At 34.9% G+C, this 14,380-nt stretch overlaps 1 protein-coding gene across 5 annotated transcripts in view; it reads left to right on the top strand.

Annotated features, from left to right (window-relative positions):
• Window positions 1-14,380, top strand: part of DICER1 (dicer 1, ribonuclease III) — a 69,176-nt gene that overhangs the window by 26,272 nt on the left and 28,524 nt on the right. For 4 of the 5 annotated variants that reach the window (XM_084287530.1, XM_084287532.1, XM_084287531.1 and 1 more), the window contains 8 exons: window positions 867-1,029; window positions 1,464-1,594; window positions 3,266-3,400; window positions 4,270-4,430; window positions 5,698-5,866; window positions 7,906-8,378; window positions 12,425-12,557; window positions 14,108-14,350. In XM_084287530.1, the coding sequence (XP_084143656.1) occupies window positions 867-1,029; window positions 1,464-1,594; window positions 3,266-3,400; window positions 4,270-4,430; window positions 5,698-5,866; window positions 7,906-8,378; window positions 12,425-12,557; window positions 14,108-14,350 (1,608 nt within the window). Of the gene's footprint in view, window positions 1-866; window positions 1,030-1,463; window positions 1,595-3,265; window positions 3,401-4,269; window positions 4,431-5,697; window positions 5,867-7,905; window positions 9,289-12,424; window positions 12,558-14,107; window positions 14,351-14,380 lie in introns of those variants that run through there. The other variant, XM_084287534.1, reaches the window with a different exon arrangement.

Genomic DNA, 14,380 nt, shown 5'->3' with positions numbered 1-14,380 from the left:
CTAGTGATAATACTTTGTTTTTTCTGACGTTAATATATTAGTAAAATTAAATCCATCAATTCAATAGAGAAGGAACTAGAGCAGCTGGAGAAAGTAGTGTTGGACACAGCCTAGGCATACATCTCTTACAGCTCCACCTATTGGGAGCTAATTGTGTCTCTGTTTCCTTACCTTGGCTGCATTCTGCTTTTGTAATAATCCTGTTCCCTCTTACCAGTTTGCTCTAATAAACCAGACTTTTAAGCTGAATATTCTCCTGCTCTGCTCTCTGCAAGATGCACAAGATTGTACACTGTGATTATATGCATAAAGTCATGTCTCCTTCTGTCTTCTCCGTAGTAAATACAGATTTTGATTCACATATGTATCAAAACACTTCAGTAACATCAGAAATGCTGTCAGGGCACTCTGATTTTCAGTTTGCTACAGAAAGCTATTTCTGGTTTCTGGAATTTCAGTTCTCTTTGTGCCCTGCAGAGGTGCCTGAAAGCTAGCATTTAGCTAGTATTACTGAAAAGGTTATATCACAGTGAGCTAACGTACTTGCATATTTGACTTAATTGATGTATATAATTAGATTTAAAAGCACTAGCTTGTTGTTTCAGACAGTATATCTAGTAACATAGTCATCTCTTAAAAAGCTATAGTTAGAAAGATATTTAGAACATGAATATATAATGATACTAGAGGAATTTAGTTTTAGAAGCAGGGCTTTGTCACTAATGAGGACACTCTTTATTCTGTGGCACTGAGAGAAAGGGCTCTAAGAGGTAACATTGGCCTGTCTGTAGTTTATTTACCACCTGTGTTGTTTTTTGTCAGCCTTTTCACTGCGTTGCTGCAAATAATAATATTTTTTAATCTAGGTTGAACTGCTTGAAGCAGCTTTGGATCATAATACAATAGTCTGTTTAAACACTGGCTCAGGGAAGACTTTTATTGCAGTACTACTCACTAAAGAGCTGTCCTATCAGATCAGGGGAGATTTCAACAAAAATGGAAGAAGAACTGTGTTCTTGGTCAACTCAGGTAAGAAGAGAAGTATACAAAGTTCCCAAATGTGCTAATGTTACTGTCAGGGGATACTCCTTAAGGGAAGCTGTGTGAAAGCAGTGTTGGGAGAAACTTTTTCATGAAGTCCTTAGCAGTAAGGATGCTGACTAAAGAATGTGATTGATACCTTTCACTTGTTGCCTATCGTACTCTTGATACCAACTCTTTATCTTTTACATCTCCTGTTTTCTGGTTTAAAATCAAGGCATAAAATCTGAAGTGCAGTTTAATTAGCAATTTGTTTCCTTACTGTAGTTTTACATGGAGGTAGTTGCCATGCAGCTAGCCTGGTTTGGCCTAACAAAGATCACATTAAGAAATATGGTGCTAGTAATAGAGCAAACATCTTAAAGGTTTTTTCATACATTAATTTGTGTGTGACTGAGGGTTTTTTGTCTCTTTCTTTTAAGCAAATCAAGTTGCTCAACAAGTGTCAGCTGTCAGGACACATTCAGATCTTAAAGTGGGAGAGTATTCAAGTTTAGAGGTAACTGAATCATGGACAAAAGAGAAATGGAGTCAGGAATTCTCTAAGCATCAGGTAATGTATTAAGTATAAACTACAAATATAAGCAGAGTCTACAATAAGTTAGGCTTGATGAGAATTGATGGTCTCTTTCCAATTATACGTTAATGGTTTTAAAAGAAATTTAACATGTTGGTGAGATTTGTATATCAATTTTAAGGCAAAATATATAAAGAAGGTAGTCAGGTTGTTTTAAAAACCTGTCCTCTTAATCCTTTGTTTCCAGTCTCCCTACCTGGTGGTTCACGATGATGATTGCAGAAGAAATTTTTAATGTGCAGGTTGTACTTTAAATGCCATTAAAATATGTATAAATATTAAGTAATAAAGATATTAAAATTGAATGGTCATCAGGGATTGGAGCATTTATCTTTTTGTCATGCTTTTTACTTCTTTCTTTTTGGGTTTCTGTATAGTTCTCTTTTTAGATGGAAAATCATTACGTTTAGTAGTAATATAGTAATATTTTTGTAGGTGGTTCAATGTTAGCATAAGAATAGTACATAATTTTACCAAGAAACTCAAATATTATTTGCTATAATTGTATGCTGATTTCTGTAACCTAAGTCTTGAAACTAAGAGATGGTCTTAATATGTGTTTACTGCTAATAAAATCCATGAAGCCTAAACTGAGAAATTTGAGATACTCTACTGGACAGTTCTTGCTGATTATAGCATGAAAATGTAGCAGCAATGAATTATCCAGTAGTCTTCTACACTACTTGGAAGAACTCTTACTATTTTCTAACTACAACAGTTTTAGTTAAATGAGTTTTTTTTAAGAAATCTAAAATAAACTTGAAGTTCTTCAGAAGAGCTAAAATTATTCTGTTAGCTCATTTGATAAATTTTCTTACCAATTACTCCAGTACTCAATAATAGGATTTGTTATTAGGGCCTAATTGTAGTACTTGTATTGGCAGAGACATTGTCAAATAATGAGTTCAGAACTCCAGAGTATGAGAAAAAAGATTAATTAGTCTTAATTTGTATGCAACATATATATAAGCCCTGCCTCTGTTTTTTGACCTAACAGAACCCTCTGTGCTGTTAAAACTTACTTAACTGTGATGCCTAACTGATGCCCTCTTTAAATTGTAAATAATCTTTCTAACTTTCTACAGTAGTTTCCGTGCTAGAGGGCAGGATGCAATTTTTAAAGTATTTAGATTTACTTTTGAATGATAATTTTGAATTTAAGGTTGGCCTTCTAAAGATCTTCTGTTGCTGTCATTAATCCCACTGCAGTCTTTACCACTTCCGTGACGTTTTCCGTGAAATTTTGTTAATTTTTGCTGCATGAGCATGTGGTTATCAGTTTAGGGAAAAGTCGACATGAGGATGGGGCAGATTAGGGACACTAAATTCAGTGACATTTGTTCTGTGTAGTCTTGCTGGTGTTAATATTATTTATTTAATGTAATTGTTTTTTTCTAGGCATGTGACTGGAGATGTGTATAAAACCTTTAGATAGATTACTTTCTCAAGTACATAATGTTTTCTTCTCCCATGCACTAAGAGGATATAGGTAGATGAATAAATGGCATTCACATTTGGTAATACTGTATAGCAAGACCTGCAGAAGAGCTTTTCCATTTCACTTTGACCTCAGAGTCTTTTTTTTTTTTTTTTACTACTTTATTTATTTATTTTTTTTTACTAAAACTTTTTCCCCCTTTTATGTAGGTTCTGGTTATGACATGTCATGTTGCTTTGACTGTTCTGAGAAATGAATATTTATCCCTGTCAAATATTAATCTTCTGGTGTTTGATGAGTGCCATCTTGCAATCCAGGACCACCCATACCGTGAAATTATGAAGGTCGGTTTCCCCTGCATGAACATTCTAATGTTTTGTTGAGGAGAATGAGTGTGGTGGAAGAGTTGGAGAAGTGGGAAACATTTAAGCCAGCTTTTGCTATTGAAGGAAACATATTTTATGGTTCCATTTTATCAATGGAACCATATTTTAGCATGTTGTGGAATTGTAAATTTACTGTAATGAATTAACACTTCACTGATGTTATAAGACAAAAATAGTGTGTTTATGATATCTTATAGCGGTGATTAAAGAAAAACCTGGCATTAACATAAAAAAAAGTATGGAATTAAATACATTTTCTAAATTAATTGGTTAAAATATTTGAGGGGGAGTGTTTGGAAATGGGCTGTACTAATAAGTTTATTTTTAAAATACTGATTTCTGAATAGGTTTGTAGAGCTTTTTTGGAATATTGCTGTCTCTGTGTGGTATTTGGTTTATATAATATGGTTAACCTTTATAACAGATGTCTTTCCAGATCTTTCTTCAAGTTTGACCACAAACCATGTGTACTTTATTTCTTAGATAATACTTAAGTTTTTTCATGGTGTGTAAGTATTATGATGTGCATGTCTGTTGTAAATGCGGCAGGGATATCCTGTGCAATGCTAATAGTCTATTTCTCTATATATTTCCACCAAGTAAATATTTATCTTTAAATGTGATAGCTGTTAAATATTCTTTAGTTCTATAGGTTAAATTCCGGGCAATAGAGTAGAAAATATCTGTTGGGTGTTTGTTTCCCTGTCCAATACTCGTTATTCAAATACTAATTTCCTATTAAGCTTCTTGACTGGTAGTTTGATAGCAGGCTTGCAGGATGGTGGAAACAACTGTCCAAAGGTATTTCATTCTGGTTTAATTTACAGATCTGTGAGAATTACCCATCATGTCCTCGAATCCTGGGATTAACAGCTTCCATTTTAAATGGGAAATGTGATCCTGCTGAGTTAGAGGAGAAGATCCAGAAACTGGAGAAAATACTAAAGAGCAATGCTGAAACTGCAACTGATTTGGTGGTCTTAGACAGGTATGTTGCTGTACAATTATAGCTGTTTAATTCACAACTGCATTTTCATTTAATAAGGAATAAATCAGTAGAGTTATTTTCTAGTTGAAACCTTAAGAAAGGTGTGTGTATCTGGTGCCATTACGTCCATATGGGATATGGACAAGAAGATAAACATGTAAAATGGCTTTTTGAGTAACCAGTCTTGAAGTACATCTTTCTTTAAGGTTAAGTACGAAGAGTGCTTTGCTTTAATGTTCCGACATATTATGTTGGGGGGAAAAAAAAAAAAAAAAGACAAAAAATCATTCCATAACACTTCTTGTTGTAAAACTCGCTGTCTTGTGTTTGGAGTTGCTGGTTTATGTTCAGCATATGCTGTAATGTTGCTATTTCATTGAGAAAAACGTTGCAACATCCACAATACAAGATGCCAGAGAAGTTGCATGGATTTTTTTGGTTGTTTTAAATGACTACTCTGGGTTTAGATGGTAATGAAAGCCAGAGGGAGATAAGAGGAAAACAGTAAAAACACTACTGGAATAGTAAAGCAAGTGAGTGTTTTCCACTGTGTTTTTTACAGACTATAAAATGCTGTGAATTTTCTTTTTTTTAAATAAGGTAGTGATAATGTGATTGTTTGCTGTGGAGGAAAGTTAATGTGAAACAATTAATAAATTACACATTTTCTTGCAGCAGCTGTACTGTTTCGTATGAACTGAGTTTCAGATAATATCAAAAAGATGTTCTGGAACAGTTGCTTTGTGTTCTTCTTTGTTTTTCTTGAATGTATTTTTCTGAATTGGTGTGAACCATTTGCTTTTATGAATTTCTCACTTGTTTTTGTGACATTCACGAAGAGTAAATACTTTACTTGTGTAACTGCATACAGACCTAAATCTATGCTACGTGTATTTTATTTGTTTGGTATATCAAAAGAGTACGCTTTGGAATACTAGAAGTGAAGATGGTGACAAGTAGATTCAATTTGCTTTGCCATAAATTTTCAGATATTTGAAGTGTAGATAGTGATATTATCCTTTTTTTTTTTTTTAAGTAGTATATGAGAAAGAATACTATTTCAGAACAAAGTAGTTTAGTATTTGTGGTGGTGTTTTTTTTACTTTTTATAATTATACTTTTGTATATATTTAACTGTGCAACTCTAGTCATTGAGTCATTGACTCTAGTCATTGTAGTATACTCTTGACTATACTATATATTGCCCTTGCTATTTGCCATGTAACCTTAACAGGCTGAAATAACTTGATCTTTGCCCTCAATTAAGATATACTTCTCAGCCATGTGAGATTGTTGTAGACTGTGGACCATATACTGACAAAAGTGGGTTGTATGGAAGATTATTGAAGGAATTGGATGAAGCGCTTCATTTTCTAAATGACTGCAACATATCTGTGCATTCAAAGGAAAGAGATTCTACATTAATTTCAAAACAGGTAAGGACATAACTTGTGTGGTAAACTGGGAACTGAAATCATACTACTGTTTTTCTTTGCAGTATATGTTATGTTACTGAAACTTTCTAAGCTAACTGAAACTTCCTAAGTCAGCCTAGCATATCTAAGCAAAAAGACTTGTTATTTTTGTATTCCAGTGCAGGTAATGATTGGGGCTTAAATGTCAATCATCAATTCCTAGATCAGAACTTCATCTAGTTTGAGAACCTTGTATGCGAATTAGCTTAAGGCAGAAAAATATTCTGCACCCCTATTTCTGAAGTCAAGAATTTGACATCTTTATGATCTCCAATAACCTTTGAATAATTCAGTACAGAAGAGGAAGTAATGCCTCAGGGAATATTAGGAAAAGCTGTGTGTATTACAAGATAATAAAGTAAGAGTAGAGGCAAAAATTCCAACCATAGCCCTACAATTTCCACAATTTATTTTAGAACAGTGTTGTATTAGTGGAATGGAATTTCAACCTGAAACTTGCCCCTACCTTTCTACGTGTTTGCCCATGTGTGGTCATGCAGGATGGCAGAGTAGAATACAGAAGGCATGGTGAGCATATGTTGAGCAGGGACTTGTCACACTTTAGGTCTGAGGTTGAAGCACCCTTTTTTTCCTTTGCCTTTGAAATTGCCTCCTGAGGTACTTAAGTCTCTTTATATGACAAGAAGTTAGAAGTGAGTTGTATTTCTATATCAATCTATGAGGAAGTTGACAATTGTATTTCTGAAATACTTTGGGATGAAGAGAGTTTCCTTAAACATTTCTAGAGAACCAGCACTCTGTCAGTGTCCAGATAAAAAAGGTTATTTGCGCCAGAGAGAAGGATGATAAGTAAGACAGTCTATATTTCTACTTTTCAGTCTGTCACAATTGTGTGAGGAAGTCCTGGTTACTTTTGTGCTAAACTTAAAATGCAGTGGGGTAAAATGCATAAGGAATACTGGCAGCTGGATGTGATCCCAAGGATTTACGTAGTCCAGAGGAGTGGATTAACTGCTATGCTTCTGGTGCATGTAGCCCTCTGTGTTTGTTTGCTGATCCAGCATCTTTACAAGAAGATGGAGGCACCCATATTAAGAAAAAGAAATGTTTTTCACCTGTGATGTCCTTTTGTCTTGGTTTTGGGGAGAATCAAGTCTCTCTGTATGCAGTTGCAATTTGTTTAGAAAAAAAAATGCCTTCAAGTCCCACAGCTAACAAATGTTAGGGAAGATAGTGTAAAGAAATCTTGCTCTATATTTCTCCACAGAATTAAGGAAGAGGGATTAAGAAAGAACAACTGAAAACTACTATCGTGACTATTTTGAGATGTTTCTGTTGTAACAGGACGTGTATATCATTAGTATTGTTTGTAACTCATTTCTGTATTTCCTTGTTTAGTGTTTGATCACTTGACTCTGTGGGAGGAATAACCTTGCCATCACATAAGATGTTGATGGTACTTAAGAGTCTATGCTTTTTTCTCTGAGTAGTGTAGAGTTCCCTCCATTTTTCCTATTGGGCCCCCATGTACATACCCCTAATTTTTTCCTTTGAGAGGTGAGACTTAGTAAGATTAACCTAATGCAACTTCCTGCTCAGATACTTTTGAAAGCTTAGGAAGTATCACTAATTAAATAAAAAAAAAAGCCTACTAAAACATTTACTTTGTTATTAGTTCAATGTTTAACATAAGGGATAATTCTTTCTGCTTTGTTTATTGAGGTGCCTCAAGAAGTATTCTCCTTTTTAACATAATTATCTTAAGGTAAATTTCAAATAATAATATTTTGCAATTTGGTGAAATTGTTTAAACTATTTTTGGGATTCAGAAATGTCAGAATTTGAAAGTTTAGTTGTGACTTAGAACCAAAGTTCCCAAGGTTGTCTAAATGACAGAAACCAATTTTAAATATTTTTGTGATAGAATAGGTATAATAATCCTTACAAAGATTGTGCTATATGAGAAACAAGATCCCAGTCTTACATCAATAATTCATGAATGTATTCTTTAAACTGATATTTGAATTCATTTGTTGTAGATATTGTCAGACTGTCGAGCTGTGTTGGTTGTTCTGGGACCCTGGTGTGCAGATAAGGTAGCTGGGATGATGGTGAGAGAGCTACAGAAGTATATCAAACATGAACAAGAGGAGCTGCACAGGAAATTTTTATTGTTTACAGACACTTTCCTAAGGAAAATACATGCACTCTGTGAAGAGCACTTCTCACCTGCCTCACTTGACCTGAAATTTGTAACCCCAAAAGTAATAAAGCTGCTTGAAATCTTGCGCAAATACAAACCATATGAACGGCAGCAGTTTGAAAGCGTTGAATGGTATAACAATAGGAATCAGGATAATTATGTGTCTTGGAGTGATTCTGAAGATGATGATGAGGATGAAGAAATTGAGGAGAAAGAGAAGCCAGAGACTAATTTCCCATCTCCTTTTACTAATATTTTATGTGGAATTATTTTTGTGGAAAGAAGATACACAGCAGTTGTTCTAAATAGGTAAATCTTCTTTATTTAAAAAAAAATAAATTAATTAAAAAAACACACTCAGCTGCCAGCACATGGATGTTAGTATTGTGAATATGTAGGATATTGTATATCTTGTATTTTTAGAACTTCATTTAAAGTTGGTTTAGGAGACAATACTGGATCTATGTAAAGAAAGAATAACAAAACAACAACAACAACAAAAAAAAACCAGGTTGTGTATATGGGGTGGATGGGAAGGGCCCACATGTTTTTGAAAATTATACCCAAGGGCTCATTTTGGATCTGGGTTTGTAATTTGATTTGTTTAGAAGGTGAAACACTGTACCTTAACTGCAAAATAGACATATACTGACTTGCGCTAATAGGTCTTCTAATTTATATTTGCAATGGATGCTGGAAATTCCTTTAGCCTACTGAGTGCAATAGTTCTGGAAATTTTACCATTACCTTACTAAATCACATTATTATATGATCCAGTCTGCAGAAATCAAATTTGCCCTTACACAAATATATCTTAAGATTTACCAGTACTACTTTAACAGTTGGTGTTTATAAAAACGCCTATTCAGTAAAACACTAAGTACTTTCTTACAGTATGCAGTAAGAAAAATATGAACCGTGGAATATTTGCCAAGATACACTTTGCAGTACTCTCGTTCCTTATCAGTTCTTATTCCTGAATGTGATCCATGATAGTTACACATAACATTTAAAATTCTTAAATGCCATTTGCCACAAACTGAGTGACATCTGATTTATTTGCATCTTGATTTTGGTGGGGAGGGGGGCAGTAATAGTGTGCTAAATGTCCTGTGCAATCTGTTTATTAAGTTCTGGATACCTCTGAATCTGACCCTTCTGTTGTTACCTTTTGCCTGACTGAATAGTTTGTATTATATAATATAGTCTTTGATCTGCAGACTTGCCTATGCGTTTTTTGTGAACTTCATCTCTTTTGTTTGCTTTTCTGCACTCTTAAATACGTTTACATAAATATGCTATATAATGCAAATTAAGCCATTCAGAGAAATGACAGTGTTCTGTTATTAACTCTTGAACAAATAACTTTAATAGATCCTGATCACTTTTTTTGTTGAGTTGGAATGAGTATTTCACTACCCTACAGGGAGTGAATGGAAATGTGAAATTTTATTTTTCTTTTAAATTATGAATGAGGTCAAAATACTTTTTTTGTGCTGTCTGTTCTTGTAGACTGTGACTTACGTACTATACTATATGCTAACTACTATTGAAACCAACAGAGAATATCTAGACTCAATAGGTAACCAATTTCTGCCATCTTTAAGCCTCTTTTAATATAGGCTATGGGCAGCAAAAAATCAAACTGTATGCATCTTTTTATCCAGTTAGTTTTATCCAGAAAGTTAGCTAACATAACTTCAAAATGCTCCTGTACCTCATGTACACCTGATCTCAAAAATTCCTGGAAGATCAGCACCCTTGAGCTTATTGCAGCTATGTTGATACTGTACATAGAGGTAGAAATACTGTTTCCTGAATAAGGAAGTCACAAACTTTTGAATTAGTATATTAAAGTCACTCAAGCTTCCAATAATCCACTGGGGATCAGAAATAACTTAAAGTAGTAGTATCATTATTTTTTTTAAATCTCTACAGTAAAACTTCAAGACTATAATCCTGGTTTATGAAGTCCATAGTTCATGATGAATGGGGAAAGGCAACACTTGTAGACTTTGTGGAAGAAAGGGGTAGGATTTTCCTCTGACACAGTAATTAGGGCTAATCTTTCTTTAGAGATCTTTAGCAGCAGCCACTGCTCATGTTGTAAATGCTACAGACTAGAGACAGGGGAAAAACAAAAGCAAACAAAACCAACCCATGTCCTGCCCCCAAACAACTTTTTTTTTTTGGTTATTACTATACACAACTGATGAAGTGGCTCATTTACTGTTTTGTTTGGTCTATACAGTTCATTCCTGATCTGAAATGGAGCTTAGAGGAAGCTGAAATCATTTTTTGAGGCCCCATGTCCGTCTGTTTTCATTGCAGTGGCTCACAACTTCCCTAGAGAAGGGTCTGAAAGCAGAAATTTGGGTCTGTTTGGAAAACAATACCTACTAGCTATCACTACTTAATTTTCTTTTTGACCACAATGTTAAAGTGTTAAATGTTTCTCAAGAACTTTCCAAAGCTGTGCACAGTGACATGTTTATTCAGTTGCTTTTAATTTTTGTCCATTTCTGTAATGAGTGAGACACAGTAGGAATGTTTGGAATGCTTACTAGATAGATGCTCAAATTGAAGCTATACAGATTGGCAGAAATGCCACATAGAGAAATAAAAATAAGGCTTTGTTCCCATTATAACTCTTCATTTCTTAGAATGCCTCTCTCTAGAGCCTAGGCTGCATATAGAAATGGGAATCTGTTCAGCTAAAAGAGCATTTAGTCTAGTACAAGAGAATCACAGAATAGTTTGGGTTGGAAGGGACCTTAAAGATCATCTCATTCCAATCCCCTGCTGTACCCCATGCCCCATCCAGCCTGGCCTCGAACACCTGCAGGGACGGGGCATCCACAGCTTCTCTAGGCAACCTGTGCTATTGCCTCACCACCTTCTCAGTAAAGAATTTCTTCCTAATAGCTAATCTAAACCTTCCCTCTTTTAGTTTAAAGCCATTCCACCCTGTCCTATTACTGCACTACCTGACGATGAGTACTTCCTCAGCTCTCCTGCAGCCCCCTAAAGGGGGCTCTACATTACTAGGAGAACGCTGTAAGGTCGCCCCAGAGCCTTCTCTTCTCCAGGCTGAATAACCCCAGCTCCCTCAGCCTGTTGGAGAGATGCTCCAACCCGTTGATCATCTTTGTGGCCTTCCTCTGGACTCAGTCTAATACACCCATGTCCTTGTGCTGTCTGTTTCTATAAGGATAGCAAACTATTTGCTGCTTTTCCATTTTCTTGCTTATTCTCCCTGACCGTTCCAGTTTGAACAGAGTACAAAGGAAGGAAGCCTCCAAAATGCTTTATGTTCATATAAACTTCATTAAAATTGGTGACTTGAGCAGTATTCCAGTGGGAGAGAGAAAACAGGAGAACTTTGCTATTTTCTGTCTGGTTTGAGGGCAGCTAGCTGGGCACGTGCTAGGTATGTAGCAGGGGCCTAGCACAACACCCAGCCTCTTCTGTGAGAGCTGCTCAAGGTGTAAGTGTGAGGAAGTTGGATTGCTGTTGGAGGTGTATGAAGGCAGGTTGTCCTTACACGTGAGGAGGACCAGGTGATGGACAGATGGATGTGATATGAGAAAACTGGTACTGGGATGGCTCTAGTGAAACATGCGAGAGGTGTAATTTTTTGTATATGACCCCTTGATTCTATTGGCTCTGCTGCTCATAAGTCTGCTATGGTTGAGAAATCCCAGATTCTGTCCATGCTGAAAACAGATCAACTAAGGATGCTACAGCATAAGCAATTACTTTGATTGCACAAGGTAATTATGCTCTTAAATCCACAAATGCCTCATTCTAGATTCAGTACTTTATTTATACAAGCAATCTTCTAGCTTGTCTGTGAAATCAAAGCATTGCCTTGGTCAGCTTTTTCTGCTTTTATAAGCTAAAGAAAGATGTAGGGGAATAAGCTGAATGAACACCTTATGTTGAGGAAACACACTTTTTGAGGGAGCAGTTAAAGGTCTTTCTGCTACAGTTAGTCATTTACAGAGAATGAAATTCACTAAAATGTAATGAATAGGGTTTAGTAACAACAGGAAGCTTTAGCGTAGTAGCTTGGTTTAAAAATACCAGTTTTTAACAACAGGTTTTACCATGATAAGTCTAAAATGTATGTGATGCATGCAGTCGCATGCTTTGTACGTGGTCTGTCTTACTATTATTGTAGAGGTTTTCACTAGAAATCAGTCTTTTTAAAGAAATCTAAGGCTAGTTTATGTGCTAGCAAGATGCATACTTTTCATGTTTCCACTTCTATTTTTTAACATAGTTATTGTAAACAAAAGATTGTCTTCCATTTTTTGGTTTGTGACTTCTAAAAACACATGTAATATTTTTAGGTTGATAAAAGAAGCTGGTAAACAAGATCCAGAACTGGCTTACATCAGTAGCAATTTTATAACTGGACATGGCATTGGCAAGAATCAGCCTCGTAACAAGCAGATGGAAGTAGAATTCAGAAAACAGGAAGAGGTAACTTCAAGAAAAATAATTGAAACTAGCAGTACCTTCAGAACTTTTTTTTTTTTTTTTTTAACAGACAGAGTCTGGGCACAGTCACTGGAAGTTCAGGGAATACCCATGGTGTAACAAATATGCATACTAATTTGAAATACAGATGTTTTTCATAAAAATAACAGATGTTTAGATAAATTGCTGTGTCACATCGTACAAACAAATTAAAACTTCATGTAAAATTACGCTCCCGTCTTGTGAGATCATCAGTCATCTAATTGTTCTCCGTTGGGTTAATAGTGGTACAGTAATACTGTACAGAAAGTCAAGGTTCCTGGCATTTTTAACAATTATTAAGTTGCTTTTATGTTTATTTTTGCTAAAAGTGAGTTTTGTAAATCTCTAAATTACATACATGTAGAACTCCTGACATGTCCTGACATGCATGTAAAATATTTCAAAGACAAATACGTTCTTCCCTCATACCCCAGCTGGCTTGTCATCTTTCTAGCTTTTGTGATGATACTGTCATCTAGTAGCCTTCTGAAATGCACAGTTTAAAAAAAGAAAAACAAAAAAAAAAAAAAAAACAAAAAAACAAACTTAATGTAGTAAAACTCCTGAAGTGTAGTAGATCAGGAGTTGAATAGTGAATGTATTTAAAAGAAAAAAATGTGTCATATAAGTAATGAAGCTAATCATGCCTAATAGATCTGATTAAAAACAAACATGCATACACATACATATATATATAAGTAAACTTACATGCATGAAAGGGGTGCAAAAAGACACATCTGTCACCCAGAACATAAAGCCTTTAAAAATGTCATAATGTATGGGTTTAATCCACTAATGAAGGTTAGCTGATCATATGCCACATGTACAAAACTTTAAAATCAGTGAATATTGTTGGCACCTATTCAATAACAAATTTAGAACATAAACTTTTCATTTTTGGGGATCTTTATTAACATGGTACAATCATATTTTGCTCTTTAGTTTTCTTAAAATATTTGTTTCCTTTCTAGAATTTCTAATGTAACAACACAACTGGTAGTGTTCTGGAAAATATTTTTTATGCTTTTTCTGACCCTTCTTTTTTCCACCTCAAAACAAAAATCGTTAATGTTTACTAAACAATGTAAATATGAGAAGTAACAACTCTAGAATGTGTTTTTTTTGCCTCCAAAGTGGATGTTTCAACCTCAGAAATAATTGATTGAAAAAAAATGCTCTCCTGAAAGCAGCATTTTGTTATGCTCTAATTAAAAAAACAACACCAAAAAAAAAGGTGGTTTCTTCTCTGTTGCTAGTGTCTGCAGTATCTCATTAGACTTGCGTAATTTCAGATATATATTAGATATGATTCCTAGAAATCTGACTATTGTGACAAAATGGTCTTGCTGTGGTTCTGAAAATACTTCTTATAGTGGCTTTGTATCTGCATACTTAGACAAATTTTTTGAATGTCTGATCAATTCTCTTTGATTGTACTAGCTTTTGAGGAAGTGGGTGACACAGTCAAGTGTCAGATTAATCTCTCAAATTCATCTTCATTCCTTCTGCAGGTTCTTAGAAAATTTCGAGCACATGAGACCAACCTACTTATTGCTACTAGTATTGTAGAAGAGGGTGTTGACATACCAAAATGCAACTTGGTGGTGCGTTTTGATTTGCCCACAGAATACCGTTCTTATGTTCAGTCAAAAGGAAGAGCTAGAGCACCAATTTCCAATTACATAATGTTAGCAGATACAGACAAAATTAAAAGTTTTGAAGAAGATCTTAAGACATACAAAGCAATTGAGAAGGTATGTGGTCAGAGGAATGTGCCTGTTTTT

Source organism: Netta rufina (assembly GCF_964035555.1).
Source record: "Netta rufina genome assembly, chromosome: 5".
Lineage (NCBI taxonomy): Eukaryota > Metazoa > Chordata > Aves > Anseriformes > Anatidae > Netta > Netta rufina.
This window is presented reverse-complemented; position numbering and strand designations above follow the sequence as displayed.